At 47.6% G+C, this 18,043-nt stretch overlaps 1 protein-coding gene across 1 annotated transcript in view; it reads right to left on the bottom strand.

The window, feature by feature from the left end:
• Window positions 1-18,043, bottom strand: part of BLTP2 (bridge-like lipid transfer protein family member 2) — a 748,021-nt gene that overhangs the window by 646,906 nt on the left and 83,072 nt on the right. Inside the window, exon 2 of the mRNA XM_078680109.1 lies at window positions 5,093-5,222. Coding sequence (XP_078536235.1) covers window positions 5,093-5,222 — 130 coding nt within the window. The remainder of the gene's footprint in view (window positions 1-5,092; window positions 5,223-18,043) is intronic.

Below are 18,043 nucleotides of genomic sequence, written 5' to 3'. Positions count from 1 at the left end.
CACTTGCACTTTTCCCTGGACAAACAAGGGTGGCCCAGGTGACAAGCTCCAGGCAATAGGGAACAAAGGAGGCAGGGCTCGAGTCGGGGTACCATGCGGGTGGACAGCGTCCCCCCACTTATTTTACTGGAAGCTCAATACCTGGAGCAAAAGGAGCCACACATTCACTCTTTGGCCTCTCTGGGGCGAGATCGGAGCTCATTCAAAACGCTGCTCATGCGCTGGCTTCTCTGATGCAATTGCATCTAAAGGGTGAGCGAGGGGAGGCAATGAGTCTGATGGTGCAAGCCACCTTTCGTGACGTCACTTCCTGTTGTGACATCAGCGTCCCCCCACTACTATTATTAGGACTTGTGCCCTGAAAAAAGGTCACAGGTAAGAACATGTAACAACTCTGGTACTGAGGTGCATCATGAGGGAAATTTCTTGGTAAAAGCCCTAGTTTGTCAAAAATATATCAAGCTCAAACACTTTTCAACGGCATTTAGGTTGGGTGGTCAGTATATAGTTGTGAAGTGAAGAGGGCTGCAGATCGTACAGCCTGCCAAATGTTGACTAAAGTAGCAGCAGACAAGAGTGGGATGAAGTCCTGTAGTAGGTACCGGTTGTTCTTTATTGGCATGATTCGGTGTGTTCTGGCAAGTCAGCAATCGCCACCCCATGATATCATGGTTGGAAACCTTTGGAGGATAGACGTATGGACACAAGAGTGTCGTTCAATCAGACATCTGCTTGTCAGAACCTCAGCTAAGGCCAGGCACATATTCAATGCCTATGACAAAACATTTTACACCTTCAGTGATGCAACACCCTTTCTGCCGGGATGCATGCTCACAGTTACATATAGTGCAGTAGATGAATTGTTACAGTGGGTTTTCTGTGTGGCTACATTTGTGTGAATTGTCCTTAGGTGCTGCAAATACACTAATGCTGATGTGGTAAGTTTGCACACTTACGTTGCCACAATGACTGCATCATTTCTTGGTGGAATATGAGGACTTCTTCCAGGGCTACAGGTTTCTGAATGAGTTCTCAATGAAACTTTCAGATTACATTCCAGTCAGTGCTTACTTTGTAAAATAATGAGTGCTGGTGCCCAAAGCTCTGCTCAGAAGCCCGCCACCAGCTCTAGTATATGTCAGGTGCCAAAGCTCAAAGCTGCATAGTCTTGAATCCAATTCAGACCTCTTTAATGCGCTGCCACACACTCCCTGCTCCTTTAGCTCACTCTTGCAATTTCTGGTTTCTCCCTTTGTGATGGTTTTTCCATCTTTCTCTTGCTGCTTTTTTGACAGTTTGTGTGTTCTTCCTTCTTTTGTTCTCACAAAATTTCTAATGAGGAAAAATAAGGGGTGGTCCCCAAAAATAAGTGCTGTGGCCCACATCGGCAACCACTGGCTGAAATTAAGCTCCACTCCAACCTAAACCTCAGCCATATGAGCGAAGTAGACTCTTGGGCTCAAATTTATTTTGCATGTGCGTGGGGCTTCGTATTGCAAATGGCCGACTTTTCTAAAGGAAAATATATTGAGTTGCTCCTACTAGGGGCATGTAACTGAGGCAAATAACATAATGCTGAGTCCTAAATATTTATCCTGGAAAGTTTACTGAGACTTGTGACCCACAGTCTAGTGAGATTCCTTATACATCTAGAAAGAGAAGGTTACCTAGAAATTTTCTTACTAGCTAACAGGGACCCATAATGTGTGCAGTCCATCATCACAGGCAGTGGCAGTATTATGGTTCATATATTATGGGCTTATTTTACAGAGACATTTAAATATTCCTATCATGTGTGTGTTTCTTACACAAGGGCTGTCAAACGTCCAGCTGTTTTTACTGGAAACTATAACATCAAATGAGGTGGCAACATAATGGGAGGGAAAGAATTAAGACATATGATGTTATGAAGCACTCGGGGCATATTTACAAGAAAAGTGGCGAAGCGTATCGTTAAGCCAAGAAGGCTGACGACACGCTCCGTCACTTTACAGGGTTGCAGCATATTTACAAGAATATGGTGCAGACCTGTGATTCCTCTTGCACGGGCACTAAATGTAGCTGCCTATCACCAACGCAGGCACCCTTGCCCATAGTGCAAGGGTGTATGCGTTGCAGGCGAAAATTGTTTATGTGCAGGAAGGTGTCTCTTCCTGCACATAAATAATCTTCAACTGGCATTTTGAAACTTCTTTGTGTGCTGCTTAATGCAGAGAACATAGAAGTTGCAAATCACCATTTAAAAAAAAAAAAGATTTATGTGGAGGAAGGGACCCTTTCCTGCACATAAACAATCATTGGTTTGTTGCTGTTTCCATGTGTGCTGTAAAATGCAGTACACATTGAAACAGCAAAAATGTAGAGAAATTAAACATTTTTCCTCGTTGCGCCAAGGTAAGACCAGGTTTTCCCTGGTCTTAATTTTGGCACTGACCCATATTTACGCCACCCTTGTTAATATGGGTCAGTGTCAAAATCAATGGGTGTTACGATGGAACGCCCACAGCAATGCCAATTGCCCTCCCCTTTCACGCTAAGTATAGCGTGATAGGGTACCTTATTTACAAGCAGTGTTAAGCCAAGTTAAGTAAATAAGGCAAAGCACCTATCTCCATGACAATTTGACACACTTAACCAAGCAACATTCATTAACCTAATGTATGAGTGCATGCAATCAAATTGGTTCCCACAATAGAAACTCATACATTTCACAATGCTAACATTTACATGTAAAAGCAGGAATTCAAGTGTTCTGTTTAACTCAAATGTCATAAATAAAGTAAGCATGGGCTGAAAATTCGTTCCGCTTGCGGAATTTTCAAAGTTTTGGAAATTTCGCGGTCCACGAATTGCGCGAAATTGCCAAAAAATCCGCAATTCGCGAGTTGGTGAATTTTTTTGCTTGGTTGCGCTTCAAAAATACAATCATGCGCGTGCGGCGTTGACTTACTGTGATTCTGAGTTCGCCGAGTTGTTTTCCTCCCGGTTTGCGTGCGCTGCACCATTTTCGATCTTGCTGCGTGATCGCGCGAGACTTCGACTGCGTGTGCGTCATGGCGTGATCGCGCAAGACTTTTCGACCGCGAGTACTTCATGAAGTCCCGCCATCTTGCACTGCGAGACTTTGAGAACGCAAATACGTCATAAGGGCCCGCGATCACATATCGCAAGAGTAAATAATAGCGAATACGTAGAGGCGACGCGCAGCTGACATCCGGCGGGAGATTTGAACAGCTCGCTTTCCCAAAGTTGCAAAAATTCGAAGCCGCGGTGAAAAAAATCTCGCGAACTCCCAAAAATAAAAAAATCCTCAATCTCACGAAAGTTCGCGAATTTTGCGAACCGCGAGTACGCTTTCCCGCGAATTCGCAAAATTCGCCCATACTTAAAGGAAAGATGTTTAGATGCACTGACTACTGCAAAGATATGCTACAAGTTACGTTAAAGAGCAATGGGCAATTGGTGATTTTGAACTGTAAGTAGTTAATCTGTCATGCACTGATATCAAACTGCATATTGTTCTGCTCTTTAAATACCTCAAAATAAATATTATGGAGATATATGAATATATCTTCTAAGAAGTTCACACATTTTTATAAGAACATGCTTTTCCTGGTAAAAATAAATGTCCTGATGCTGTGCAAATAACATTGCTTCAGTTCACTGTCTGTGAGAACATAGTGCTTAGCACATTGCAAAGCTAGTCACTCACTCATCTAGCCACCATCTAAAAGAATTTATTAAATAGTGCATATTAATATGCGAACAAAGCCAAAGCAGCATAAAGACTTCAGAACTACTGGTACAAGCATTAAAGTGTAACAATAGGTACTGATGCCTTTAAGTTATTTACAAAAAATGATCAGATAATTTTTTATTTTATTGTAGTGCAGTGCACCATCTTTTTTTAATTGCAGATAATGATCAAAAGGCAATATTGAAGTATTCTGGGATTCAAAGCGGACCCAAATAGTTTTTATCAACGTTTATAAAACCACTAATAATTTTCAGACACAGAGTCCAAATATTTGGATAAATTCAAGATTAGGTTGCTTTCCCTTCTAAATGTCTGTCGTTTCTGCTGCTAGCATGTATTTCTGGTGAGCAATGTGTGTTTAAATGCAAAGTGTGTTTAACGCTGCAGTACCACCTCCTGTCTACAGGGGCAGAGCGAGCAAAAAATTAAACACACTTGGTGAAACACAGGTCCCCACAAGGCAAATTTCAGGTCCCCACAGTGCAATCAAGTCCCCACAAGGATAGTAAAAAAAAAAAAAAAACACAAACACAAACACAAACACAAACACACACACACACACACACACACACACACACACACACACACACACACACACACACACACACACACACACACACACACACACACACACACACACACACACACACACACACACACACACACACACACACACACACACACACACACACACACACACACACACACACACACACACACACACACACACACACACACACACACACACACACACACACACACACACACACACACACACACACACACACACACACACACACACACACACACACACACACACACACACACACACACACACACACACACACACACACACACACACACACACACACACACACACACACACACACACACACACACACACACACACACACACACACACACACACACACACACACTCCATTTGACTCATTTTGAAATTTCCATAGATATCAAGTCTCCAGAGTACATTCACATGTGTTGGAATGCAAAAGGAGCAGAGGTTTGTATTTTTCAGCTGCATCCCTGTCTAAAACACATGAAAGTTCCGCTCTATAGGTTCTCAATTACGCAGCTGGATCTAGCTTGGTTTGAAGGCACTAAAAGTTAAAGACAGGCAGCTCAACCACACTCACAGAAGTGTGCCATGTTTTATAATCACCCTCCCCAAAACAGGGGTTTCTGTGGTTCTTTGAATATTCTTTCCTCCAAGTTATCCTCCTGATAACAATTAAAACTGTGCTTTAATTTCGTAAGCAGAAACAGGACAGATGTAAAACACAATCAAAAGACCTCAGTCAAAGCACAGATACCTACCAGTGTTTGCTGCTGCTTTTCAAATTTGAGGCTGATGTTCTGGAGCCACAAGAAGCCCAAAGAACCAATTTTCAAGTCTGCTCCAAGCTTCCGCTGGCACCAGCTGGTGGCCAAGCGGTAAAGAAGCCATCTAGGGAGTGAGATAATGAAAGGACATCAGAGATTAAGGATAAAAGGCTTAAGACATGTCAGGTATTTATCTAAACATGAGAGGAGTAGCAACAGGCTCACACAGGCCTTTACTCCCTTTAGTCTCAACTCTACATGCCAGATAATTAAAAAACATTTTTTATCAACTTATAAATGAGTACAGCATTCTCAATTACACATGCCCCATGGTAGTTTAAACTGAACAGAATATGCAGCATATATTACTACAAAGACTGTTTCCCTTCCTGTGCCATAAACAAAGTGAAAATGGAAAGTGCACGACCTGCGGTACTCATCTAACAGCATTTAGAATACCATCTCGTGATCATTCCAGCTCAAGGTAGCATACTTATACAAAGGCTTCTATATCTAATGTGCTGCAATCCCCGAATCATGCTGAGGAGTACGCATACCTGTAGTGCTATTTCTCCTATGGCCAGGAAGGTCACCAGTAACCATTGTCGACAGATACATTCTGAATGGGCACCATATATCTTTAGGCCTGGATGTGTGCAAGTCAGCATTCTGTCATTGCATGTATAGCAGAACCAGGCCAGGTGAGAAAACCTTGCATGAGATGCCCGACAACACACAGTGGTGAGGCCTAGTTGGATCTATCCTATGCTGATTTTCAGGAGGGAAATAAACTCTACACAAAAACCTGAAATGGAGCAGCTTGTGCTTATAGTTCATAAATACCATCTTCATCTTTGTCTGCATACAAAAATATTTCCATTTTGCGTATGTCAGCTTTCTCCAATATATATTTGCCAGGACTGTTTACTCTGAAGGGACCACCTGTTCTGAGAGCAGAGGCCATAGTGCATAGCCTAGATACCCATTTTGTGGAATCAGGAGATCTAATTAACTGGGTTAATGGCCTAAATTTCAGCAGCTCTTATCTCCCGTGCAGTATGTCAGTGTCAAGTAGGTAACTATCCAGGGGAACGGGGTTTCTTCTGGTCTTGTACTGGTTCACCATCAAAAATGTACCTTCAACATAAAGAGGACCATTTTCAGTTAAACCAGTCTTGGCTAGGGTTAGCATGACCGGAACTCGTTGGTGAGTGGATGGAGTGGGCTGTGAGGTAGATTTGAGTACAGAAACAACATATCACACTTTAGACTAACAGTCTTCACACCCATTAAATGGTTGCTACAGTAAATCTCTACCAGACGTCTTGGTAATCCAAGTGGCAACAAGGACTCTAAGGGAAGGCCTGCTGATTGCTCTTACTCGGGATGAAGTAAGAGAGCCTAACATTTGGGTAAGACCAAGGTCTGATGAAATGGCATTGGGCCACCAGGTAATACATTTCCAGACCACAGACTGCAAACCCACTTTTCTCATAATGAAGTGTCATATACCATCCCAGCTGAAACTTAGCTATAGCTCCACCTAGACGAGTCTGGAACAATGTTCTATGCGTCTGCAAAATAGTTTTATTTAAATATATGAGTATGTTCATGAACGGTTAGAACAATTTCTGGACAACTACCATTTTTGAGAGAGAGGTAACCTCACCCAGACCTTAATCTGGATGGTGTGTCTATCCACTGCTGGACCGTAATAGCACCAATCCTAGGGATCTGACCAAATCTTCTATCCATATACCAGTTCATTCGGTATCACAGTGTCATACACTGACCAGCTGCAATGAGGTTCTGGTTTTCCTCACCTGGTCTGTTATGCTGCAGTCCACACACTATCTGATGACACATTATATTTGTAAGTCCATACACAGCTATAAATACAACAAATCCTGCTTTTAGTTTTGCTGATACCTTAATGCTCATCATGAGCAATTTCGGGTAACCTTCACTTAAGAGACATTGGAGGAACTAATCTTGTGCCCCTAACAATTACACTGCCATAAGTGGCTAACTAATTTTTAAGGCTCGGCCTGCGTAGGCTGTGCTTGCGCAGTCTCGCCGGCGAGATCTTATGTTTCTCAGTGTGGGGCTTGAACCCGCCCCTCTTCTTCATTGGCTGGCTTCCTAAACGGAGGCCAGCCATTGGAGGAGAGGGGCGTCTGTCCATTTAAGCCCCGTCTTTTTGGGATTCGGGGTGTGTTTTTTAGTTTCTTTCTCTCCTCTTCCCATTGGCTGGAATTTTACATTCCAGCCAATGGGAAGAGGGGAGAAAGAAAAACACGCCCCCAGTCCGAAAATGACGGGGCGTTTCTCCGAGGCATTTCTGCTTGACCTCGGAGAAACATGGTGGTGTGCATGGCGTGGTCCGCTTTCCAGCCGGAGCTCGCTTGTTTGTTCGTGGCCTGCAAGTGGCTGGTTCTACTGGTATGGAATAAACAAAGTGTGCGTTGCTTGCATGTTTGAGGTGTATTCAGCCGGGTGTAGAAGGTGGATTATTCTGAACTGTACGCTGTGGATTCATTGGCTGAGGCTCTAATGACCCGCTTAGGCACGTCCGCTCAGACAATGAAGTGAGAGGATGCTGCCAGACACAACAACATGCACGAGGCCCATGACGTCACCGTCAAAAAGCGACGGGTTCGATCCGGGAGACACGTCACGTACAGAAGAGATAAAGCCGGGCTATGATTACTTTTTTCACCGCTTAGCACAGCTCTTACCCACGCCTTAGAGCCATGAGCGTCGGAAGTTAATAACATCCAGCACCGCCCGCCGCCCAGCGCCTCATTTCTCGACCAGAAACGTCATTAGCGGACAAATGTTTGCAGAGAAAAAAACAACATCCATTAAAAAAAAAGAAAAATGCAGCATCGCCGGCTGTGCATTGCAGCTCGGTTGGATACTGCTCCAGTGACCAAACAAGACTGAAAAAAAGCAAAGCAAAAAGCGGCGGAAAAAATATTGCTCTCTGGTGAACACATATGGCGAGGCCGGCTGCCCTGGTTTGTTTCAGCGCCGCGGCGGAGCTCCGGGGGGTTGGGGCCCGCTCCGCCAGCCTCCGCCTCGCCGGGTACCGTGGGATCCGGGCTCTCCGCTGCGCAGCAGCGCCCGGCCTTTCAAGGCATAAAATAAAGCATCTCGGAAGCCGCGCCGGGGACTCGCCGATCTTGTGATCGTTTTTTCTTGCCTCTGTTCCCTGGTTGTGATCGTGTGTGTGTGTGGCTGTGTGTGTGTGTGTGTGTGTGTGTGTGTGTGTGTGGCTCTCTGTATGTGTGTGTTTGGCTCTGTGTGTGTGTGTGGCTCTGTGTGTGTGTGTGGCTCTGTGTGTGTGCGTGGCTGTGTGTGTGTGTGTGGCTCTCTGTGTGTGTGTGGGGGGGGGGCTCTGTGTGTGTGTGTGTGTGGGGGGGGCTCTGTGCGTGTGTGTGTGTGTGGGGCTGTGTGTGTGGGGCTGTGTGTGTGGGGCTGTGTGTGTGGGGCTCTGTGAGTGGGGCTCTGTGAGTGGGGCTCTGTGAGTGGGGCTCTGTGTGTGTGGGGGGGGCTCTGTGTGTGTGGGGGGGGCTCTGTGTGTGTGTGTGTGTGGGAGGCTCTCTGTGTGTTTGTGTGGGGCTGTGTGTGTGTGTGTGGGGCTGTGTGTGTGTGTGGGGCTCTGTGTGTGTGTGTGGGGCTCTGTGTGTGTGTGTGTGTGTTGGGCTCTCTGTGTGAGTGTGTGTGTGTGTGTGTGGCGCGCTGTGTGTGTGTGGCGCTCTGTCTGTGTGGCTCTGTGTGTGTGTGTGGCTCTGTCTGTGTGGCTCTGTCTGTGTGTGTGCGGCTCTGACTGTGTGTGTGTGGCTCTGTCTGTGTGTGTGTGTGTGTGTGCGCGTGTGTGTGTGTGTGTGGCTCTGTGTGATTGGCTCTGTGTTTGTGGCTCTGTGTGTGCCTGTGTGTATGGCTCTGTGTGTGGGTGCAAATGCAATAGGTCTCGCATTTGCGAGAGATTAAGCTATTGGCATTGTAAATGACAATGCCATTTATTTATAGATTTTAAAAACAAAAATAATGTTATGAGCAATGCCAATAGCTCTAACTTTAACAAAGACGAGACCATTGCATTGTAAATACTTGTTCACCATTCAAATCAAAGCAAATCATATTCACATTTCTGCTTGACACTAACCTCTACCAACTGTGTCACTAACCTCTTACAACTGTGTCCTTCCTTCCACACAACAATTGATCATCATCTGCAGCTTTCCTCCACTTGTTCTGTGATACCATGACTGTGGAACGGACCCCTCCCCTACCTCTATTGGGCGGTGGCTCAGTACCGATTCTCTGGGCTCCGATGATGGTCCCACCGCGTCCCTGGCAACCCGGCATATTCCCCTTTCTCTTTCCATGCAGGAATCGAGTACGAGTGACGGCAACCCGGAAGTACCTGTTGCTGACCCCGGAAGTCCCGCCTACGATCCCGGACCGGAACACGGAAAAGGACGCCGCGGAGAAGGAGCAGAGTTCTTGACGGCGGACTCGTGGCAGGAGACAGCATACCAAGAACTGAAGGCGGTGGACGGAGAAAGCGGAGAAGCGAAGAGCGGAGGCGAGGAGGAAGAGATCTGGAGCGAGGACTGGTGGAGTCCTGTGGAGGTGGCTGGAGAGCGGCCGCAACTCGGAGAAGAGTTGCGGCGGGGCATGTAAGTACCCTGTCTCCTGAACTGCAGGTCGACTTGTATCATAGTGTATATAAGCAATCCCCTCACTGTATAGCACTCCTAGGAGCACTGTATATACGCGCACTTCCCGAGACACTGTATATAGTGAATACCGCCACCGGACCCCTCACGGCTTTCACCCTTTGCCTTTCCCGCTTGAATTCCCTTCCGTCTTCGACCCTTCCGACCCCTCCTCACTCTCTCTTCTACCCCATCACAAACCGGGTGTTGGTGTCATTGGTCAGTACTCACCGACGAGGACTAAACTGCCCTATTTTGTCTCTCTTTAACTCCGAGGGCCACCGGATCCCCAAGTCTGGAAGAAGAAGACGTACCGCACCTGCTCATCGCGGATCCCTCCTCCCTGACGACAGCCCTCCGGAGCCTTCTCTCTCCAATCCTGTGTTTCCTCTACCTCTACGAACTCTATATCTGTCTGTGTTAATAAAAAGAGCTGAAGATATAGCTCACTACATACGGCCTCCACGCCTGTTATTCCGGTCCGCCCAAACCCAAAGCCCACAGGTGGTGTCAGAAGTGGGATACACCGGAAGCATGGAGGCTGCAGTAAAAAAAGCTGGCCGAATCCCAGGAGCAGATGGGAAAGCTCATGGAACAATTCCTAAAGACTGCCGAAGAGGACCGTGGGCAGTTACACGACGTCCTGAAGGGTCAAGGCACGGCCCAGGACCAAGCCCTAGGAAAACTAACTGACGTGCTGGGACAACAGAGGCCCGTTACTTCCCTTCCGTCGGTAGTGCTACAAAAGTATGTTCCAGGCGAAGACCCAGACTTTTTCTTTACAAACTTTGAACGCTTGGCCCATGCTGCTGCTTGGCCAGCCGACCGCTGGGGTCACTATTTGGGTCCTTTGCTTACCGGAGAGTTACAGGCAGCCTACCAGCAGGCCAACGTACAGGGGCAGACCCCGTATGCTGATATAAAGACATGCATTTTGGAACGCCTAGGAATCGACGAGGACACCTATAGGATACGCCTCAGACAAGTGAAGGAAGGACCACAAGAAAACCCCAGGGCTCTTTCCTTCCGTATCCAGGATTTGGCTAATCGTTGGCTGAAACCCGCCACCTCCTCCAAAGACGATATTTTGGCCAAAATATATTTGGAGCAATTTTTGGCTTCCTTGCATCCCTCCACGCAGAAGTGGGTACGCCAGCACGCCCGCTTAACGCTAGAAACGGCCGTGGAAATTGCCAGCGCTTTCAATCGTGCCCAGGAGACACAAAGGATAAAGGATGAGCACCCAGCCGGAGGTCATCACCCCAATCACATCCGAGCCCAAAGACCTCCACCGCCTAGAAAACCAGAACCAACTCCCCTTTTTCCTTACCCTGTCCTACCACGACCACCGAACCCCGGACCCCAGTGCTACCATTGTGGAGGATACGGTCACATCGCCAGGGTTTGCCCCCAGAGAGAAGAACCCATGGAGGTGGGGTTGGTTAGGAATCTGGTATGTGACACCCCGGAGATGGAACCCCCTCGTTTTCACTGTCCAGTGAGGATTGACGGTCAACCAGTGAGCGCTCTGGCTGATTCCGGTTGCCGGCAAAGCGTACTGCGCCCTCAGGAACTGCCCACTCGCATAGGACCCGTGACCGGTACTGTCGCCATCCAGTGCGTACACGGCGACACTAAGACATATCCCACTGCCAGGGTGCGGGTTCAACATCATGCAGACCAAGGAAGCCTTCTGAACGTAGGCCTGGTACCCACTTTACCGGAACAAATAATACTGGGCAGTGACTATAGCGGTCTTCCTCACCTCCTCCAGAAAACAACAGACTCACTTGAGAAGTGGTGGGCAGAAGCACCGTTTCCCCAATCCAGTGCTACTCCAAACATGCCGGACAAACCCTACAAAACCAAGAGCCAAAAGAAGAAGGAGAAAAGAAAGCACGCTACCGCATATCCCGTGCAAGTGAACGACCATCCTTGGGAGACTGACAGGGAGTTCCGAGCGGCTCAGCAAGAAGATCCCATGCTACAGAATGCCTGGAACCAGGCTCTGGATAACGAAGACCCTCTTCAAGTAGGTCCCTACTTCTATAAACGGAACGGACTGTTATACAGGAAGGGCAGCCCTCAGCAAGCATCACAGTTGTTAATCCCTGGCCCCTTTCAGGAGAAAGTGTTGTTCCTGGCCCACAGCCACCTATTAGGGGGACATTTTGGTGATGTAAAAACGGGACAATCCATTCTCGACCGGTTCTATTGGCCGGGGGTCCATCAGCAGATAAAACGCTACTGTCAAGAATGTCCCGTCTGCCAGAAAAACAGCCGATATCGCCCTCCCCGAGTACCCCTCCTGCCTATGCCCCTCATAGACGTACCCTTTAGTCGGGTTGGCATGGACCTTATCGGTCCTCTGCTTCCTTCCAGAAGTGGGTGTCGATATGCGCTGGTTCTGGTGGACTACGCCACTCGTTTTCCAGAAGCAGTGGCCTTAAAACAACCTACCACCCAGAACATTGCAAAAGCACTTATTTCAATATTTGCACGAGTAGGTTTTCCCCGAGAGATCCTAACGGATCAAGGGACCCCCTTTGTTTCCTCCCTCATGAAACAGGTGTGCTCACAGCTTGGTGTCAAACAGATAAGGACCTCTGCTTATCACCCCCAGACCGATGGCCTGGTTGAACGCTATAATGCCACCCTAAAGACTACGTTAAAGAAACTACTGGCCCTCGAAAGCAAAAGGTGGGAAGAGATGCTACCCCTAGCCTTGTATGCAATCCGATGCAAGGTCCAAAGAAGCACCGGTTTCTCCCCATACGAATTGTTGTATGGAAGGGCTCCCCGAACCCTGTTGGACATGGCAAAAGAAGCGTGGGAGGCTGAACCTGATCGCACCAAACCCCTCCCAGAATATGTGGCTAACCTAAAAACTCACTTGGGACAAATACGAGAAATCGTGCGTCAGAATCGGTTGACGGCACAGGCATCTCAAAAACGTCAATATGACAAGGGGTCTAGGGCCCGTTCATTCAACCCAGGTGATCTGGTACTTCTCCTTCTGCCATCCTCAGACCATAAACTCCTGGGTCAGTGGCAGGGTCCTTTTGAAGTCCTACGTCAGGTAACCCCTGTGACCTATGAAATAGAGTTGGATCCCCAACGAGGGGTCTCCCAGATTTACCATATAAATCTCCTAAAACGATGGGAAGGACCCCGACCTGTTCTGTCCAGTCATGCAACCCCAACAGCCCTCCCTTATGAGGTCTGTTTTGATCCCGACTTGCGGGAACCCCAAAGAGAAGAACTACGTACTGCCTTGACCTCCCTACAGCAGGTGTTTTCCTCCTTACCGGGCCATACCACGGTTGTAGAACACTGTATTCGGACTGAACCTGGGAAAACCGTGAGACAACGGCCCTATCGAGTTCCAGAGGCTCGAAGGACGGTAATCAAGGAGGAGACTGACATGATGCTAAAAATGGGCGTCATTGAACCGTCCATCAGTCACTGGAACTCCCCTATTGTTTTGGTACCGAAGCCGGATGGCTCGGTACGTTTCTGCATCGACTTCCGGGAGGTCAACAAAATATCCTGTTTTGATACATACCCGTTACCCAGGGTTGATGAAATGGTGGAACGCATAGGCAAGGCTAAGTTCATCAGTACCCTTGACCTCTGTAAAGGCTATTGGCAGATCCCACTCCGCGCAGAGGACAAAAAGAAAACAGCCTTTTCAACCCCGGATGGCCTGTTTCAATTCAAGGTGATGCCCTTTGGCCTTCACGGTGCCCCCGCCACCTTTCAGAGGGCCATGAATCAGGTCCTCCATCCTCATTCCCGATACGCCGGGGCGTACCTGGATGACATTATCATCTATAGTGACACTTGGAACCAACACCTACATCACTTACAAGAAGTCATTTCCTCGCTGGGAAGCCATGGCTTTACCATCAATCCCTCCAAGACCACGCTGGCCGCTCAAACCGTAAAATATCTGGGGTTCCTCCTGGGCGAGGGAGTCATCAGACCCCAAAATAAAAAAATAGATGCCATACAATCTATCCCTTTCCCGCGAACACGGAAAGAATTGAGGGCTTTCCTGGGCCTCCTGGGTTACTACAGGAGGTTCATTCCCCGCTTTTCCCAAACAGCCGCTCCCTTAACAGACCTCCTCAAGAAGTCCACAAAAGCCGAGGAGGCCCTCTGCCATCCAACCCTGGAGATGCTTCATGCCTTCAGCCAACTGAAGCAGTCTCTGGTTTCCGAACCCGTTCTAGTTAGTCCCGACTACACCAAGGCGTTTATCCTTCAAACGGATGCGTCAGACCAGGGTATAGGGGCCGTGCTATCCCAGAAAGACAGGGACGGTAATGAGAGACCAATCCTCTACCTAAGTCGAAAACTCTTTCCCCGGGAGCGGAATTATGCGGTTATCGAAAAGGAGGCCTTGGCTATCAAATGGGCTGTAGAAAGCCTTCGTTACTACTTGGATGGTCGCGAATTCACCCTGTATACGGACCATGCGCCATTAGAATGGATGGCAAGAAACAAAGGACACAATGACCGTGTTCTACGATGGTTCCTTACTCTTCAGCCCTACAGATTTAAAACACTACACCGAAAAGGGGTGGAGCAGGGAAATGCCGACTACTTGTCTCGTCACCCACCCCCAACTAACTCTAGTAGAAAGATGGCTAGGGGAAAGGGATGTGGAACGGACCCCTCCCCTACCTCTATTGGGCGGTGGCTCAGTACCGATTCTCTGGGCTCCGATGATGGTCCCACCGCGTCCCTGGCAACCCGGCATATTCCCCTTTCTCTTTCCATGCAGGAATCGAGTACGAGTGACGGCAACCCGGAAGTACCTGTTGCTGACCCCGGAAGTCCCGCCTACGATCCCGGACCGGAACACGGAAAAGGACGCCGCGGAGAAGGAGCAGAGTTCTTGACGGCGGACTCGTGGCAGGAGACAGCATACCAAGAACTGAAGGCGGTGGACGGAGAAAGCGGAGAAGCGAAGAGCGGAGGCGAGGAGGAAGAGATCTGGAGCGAGGACTGGTGGAGTCCTGTGGAGGTGGCTGGAGAGCGGCCGCAACTCGGAGAAGAGTTGCGGCGGGGCATGTAAGTACCCTGTCTCCTGAACTGCAGGTCGACTTGTATCATAGTGTATATAAGCAATCCCCTCACTGTATAGCACTCCTAGGAGCACTGTATATACGCGCACTTCCCGAGACACTGTATATAGTGAATACCGCCACCGGACCCCTCACGGCTTTCACCCTTTGCCTTTCCCGCTTGAATTCCCTTCCGTCTTCGACCCTTCCGACCCCTCCTCACTCTCTCTTCTACCCCATCACAAACCGGGTGTTGGTGTCATTGGTCAGTACTCACCGACGAGGACTAAACTGCCCTATTTTGTCTCTCTTTAACTCCGAGGGCCACCGGATCCCCAAGTCTGGAAGAAGAAGACGTACCGCACCTGCTCATCGCGGATCCCTCCTCCCTGACGACAGCCCTCCGGAGCCTTCTCTCTCCAATCCTGTGTTTCCTCTACCTCTACGAACTCTATATCTGTCTGTGTTAATAAAAAGAGCTGAAGATATAGCTCACTACATACGGCCTCCACGCCTGTTATTCCGGTCCGCCCAAACCCAAAGCCCACAATGACATAAGCTACTGAGCACACTTTCACACATTCCTCCTCCCCAGCTTCATGAATTAAAGAAACCTCACTGTAGTCCTTCGATAGACAGAGAATTTCAACTGCCTTCTGAATATCCCAAAAAAGACGTTCTGGTTTACAGCTCAGAGTTTCAGAATAGTTGCTGTTCACACTGACGTCTATGTCTTCAGCATTTGCACTAATTATGGCGGGGGGGGGGGTGGAATGTGACCACGCAAGCAAAAGCTTTTCCCCTTTCAGGACGTTTTCATTTATTTACTTTATTTAAAAAATTAAGACTTATTTGGCAAAATAGATGAAGTGCAAATCAGCAGCAAAACATAAATGAGTGCACCAAAATTAACCAAAACATTGTGTAACTGTCCAATTATTGAAATGTACTATCGAATTTCAATGTAGGGCAATTTAAATATTTCTAGAATGTCTGTTTACATTTCTCTAGTCTTCACTGGGCAAACCAAAGTTACATGTATTATGGATTATTTTACCCCTTACACAAAAGTAATGCTTCTAGTCGTAACATGCAATTGTATTTCTTCTGGTCTGAATTTCAAAAAGAAAAGGATCAGCTGCAGAATTAATAATACTATTGGTTAGCAGTGAAAGATCTCATTAAATACTTTGAATGAGAAAAGCTATCTTGCATATTATTGACAATTAAGACCTTATCCAGTCACAACTTAGTATGACCGCTACTTCCTATATCACATTGAACATAAATATCTAACATCCTTGCTAGCAGAAGGGACCAATAGTACTTCTGAAAGTAACATATTATAATTTGCCTGAATATACTCTTGTCAAGTCAAACATTTCTATAGCACTAATTTACACATGGGAATCTAAGAACTTTCAAATAAAAGGGAAAAACCAAAAATTAAAGTGCATATTTAATGCCTTATTAAATGGAATAAACCTTTCAAAGATCTCAAACTCCAGGTAGATGTCTTGAGGTGTTTTACACAGCAATTCCCTTTCTGCTCTGACCATATGAATTTATTTGTTTTTCCAAAACATCACCAGAATGCAGAGGTCTTTGGGATTATAATCGTTTAACAGGTTTCTTTCTTTTCTTATAAGTGCCACAGAATCTTGTGGACCAAAGTCATGGGTTTATATTTAATTCTATCTTGTGCTGTTAATGCCATCTCCTCAACACTGGTATAGTAAGAATCTCCGAGTCGGGTTAACTCCTGAAGTCTTCACATTGCTTCAGAGTGACTCATCAAACTATCAACTAAATACCCGAAAATTCCTTTATGAGAGCAGCATTTGCGCTTATTAACAAGGAATCAGTTAAGGATCCAATCAAAATAAAATGCGTCTATCTTTCCACATTAGACTCCTGTTTAAAATGCTCCCCGATTTCTTTGTATAATTTTATGGGGCTCGAGACAGTTGAAAGGCCACTTGAATATTCATAATTTACAATGTAGTACCAAGGGGAGAAACTTCCAACATATTTCATCTCAGTTTGACCTCAAATACAGACAAGGGGTGTTGGAGCGAGAGAGGAAACCAATACATATTAAAATGTCAGCTGTGCAGGGAGATCAGAAATCGCAGTCCATTAAGAATTGGAAGGGGAGAGTTTTTGTTGAACAGCTAGAAAAGTAGAGGGGTAGACATAAGGTGCATAAAGTTAGTTAAGAAAGCAGGTGAACCGAGGGATGTGGCAGCTCGGCCTAACCCCATCGATTATCATCCTGCCTGGAGTACACATCCCTGAAGCCCCCCAGCCCATCCACTACTACCCCCTCTCTTGGGAGTAACAAGGGGTGCTGGAAAGCACAAGCTGCATGGATCGCCGGAGCCGATTCCCCGGAGCTGGGTCAGTGGAAGCAAGGCCGCAAATCAAAATGGAGGCAGCCTTGCAGTGACAGAGGAGCGGTGATGGCGGATGCTTAGCAGGCGTGTCCCGCTTTGTAGGGGAGACTGGGATGCCTGGTGAGCGGTCTGATGGGCCTGTGTGTCTGGGGCTCTGTCTGTGGGGCTCTGTGTGTGTGTGTGTGTTGACCAGCGAGACTGGAGCTGTGACCCTTGGAGAGCCCAGAGAGTGACGAACACAGTGGAGCAGGTAGGTCGACAACCGAGCGGAGAGCCGCATCCTGCTCTGACAATGGTGCCTTCCCTGAATGATTGCTCTGCCCAGGGGGCCCTACCTGCGGCACACAAGGCTCGCATAGAGGGGGTCCTAGGGTCGCCACTGCTAGCCGCTCCGGTCCGGGCACAGAGTGCAATATCCTGGCCGCCGGACTGAGGAGGAAGAATTTGGGCGGAGACCCAACTGCACCTACCGTGCTAGCAGTGCACCGTGGGGCGCTCCTGACAAGAGCTTATTCCCCAGTGTATCAGCGGGCCCCGAGCCCTGAGAACACATAGGAACCTGTTACCTGGTTGTGAGATGAGCGGAGGCGGTAGATGAGGTCCTACTGTCTTGACATCTGCTTGAATTGCTCTTTGGGTGACAACTCTAGGGATCCTAACGTTTTGCGACTGACCCCCTGAATCCGGTGCTGGAGATAGGGATTTAACTCTGCAGGCTGGTACCTGGGAGCCAATGACTGCCTCTGCTTT

This window comes from Lissotriton helveticus, chromosome 3_1 (assembly GCF_964261635.1).
Source record: "Lissotriton helveticus chromosome 3_1, aLisHel1.1, whole genome shotgun sequence".
NCBI classification, from domain to species: Eukaryota; Metazoa; Chordata; class Amphibia; order Caudata; family Salamandridae; genus Lissotriton; species Lissotriton helveticus.
This window is presented reverse-complemented; position numbering and strand designations above follow the sequence as displayed.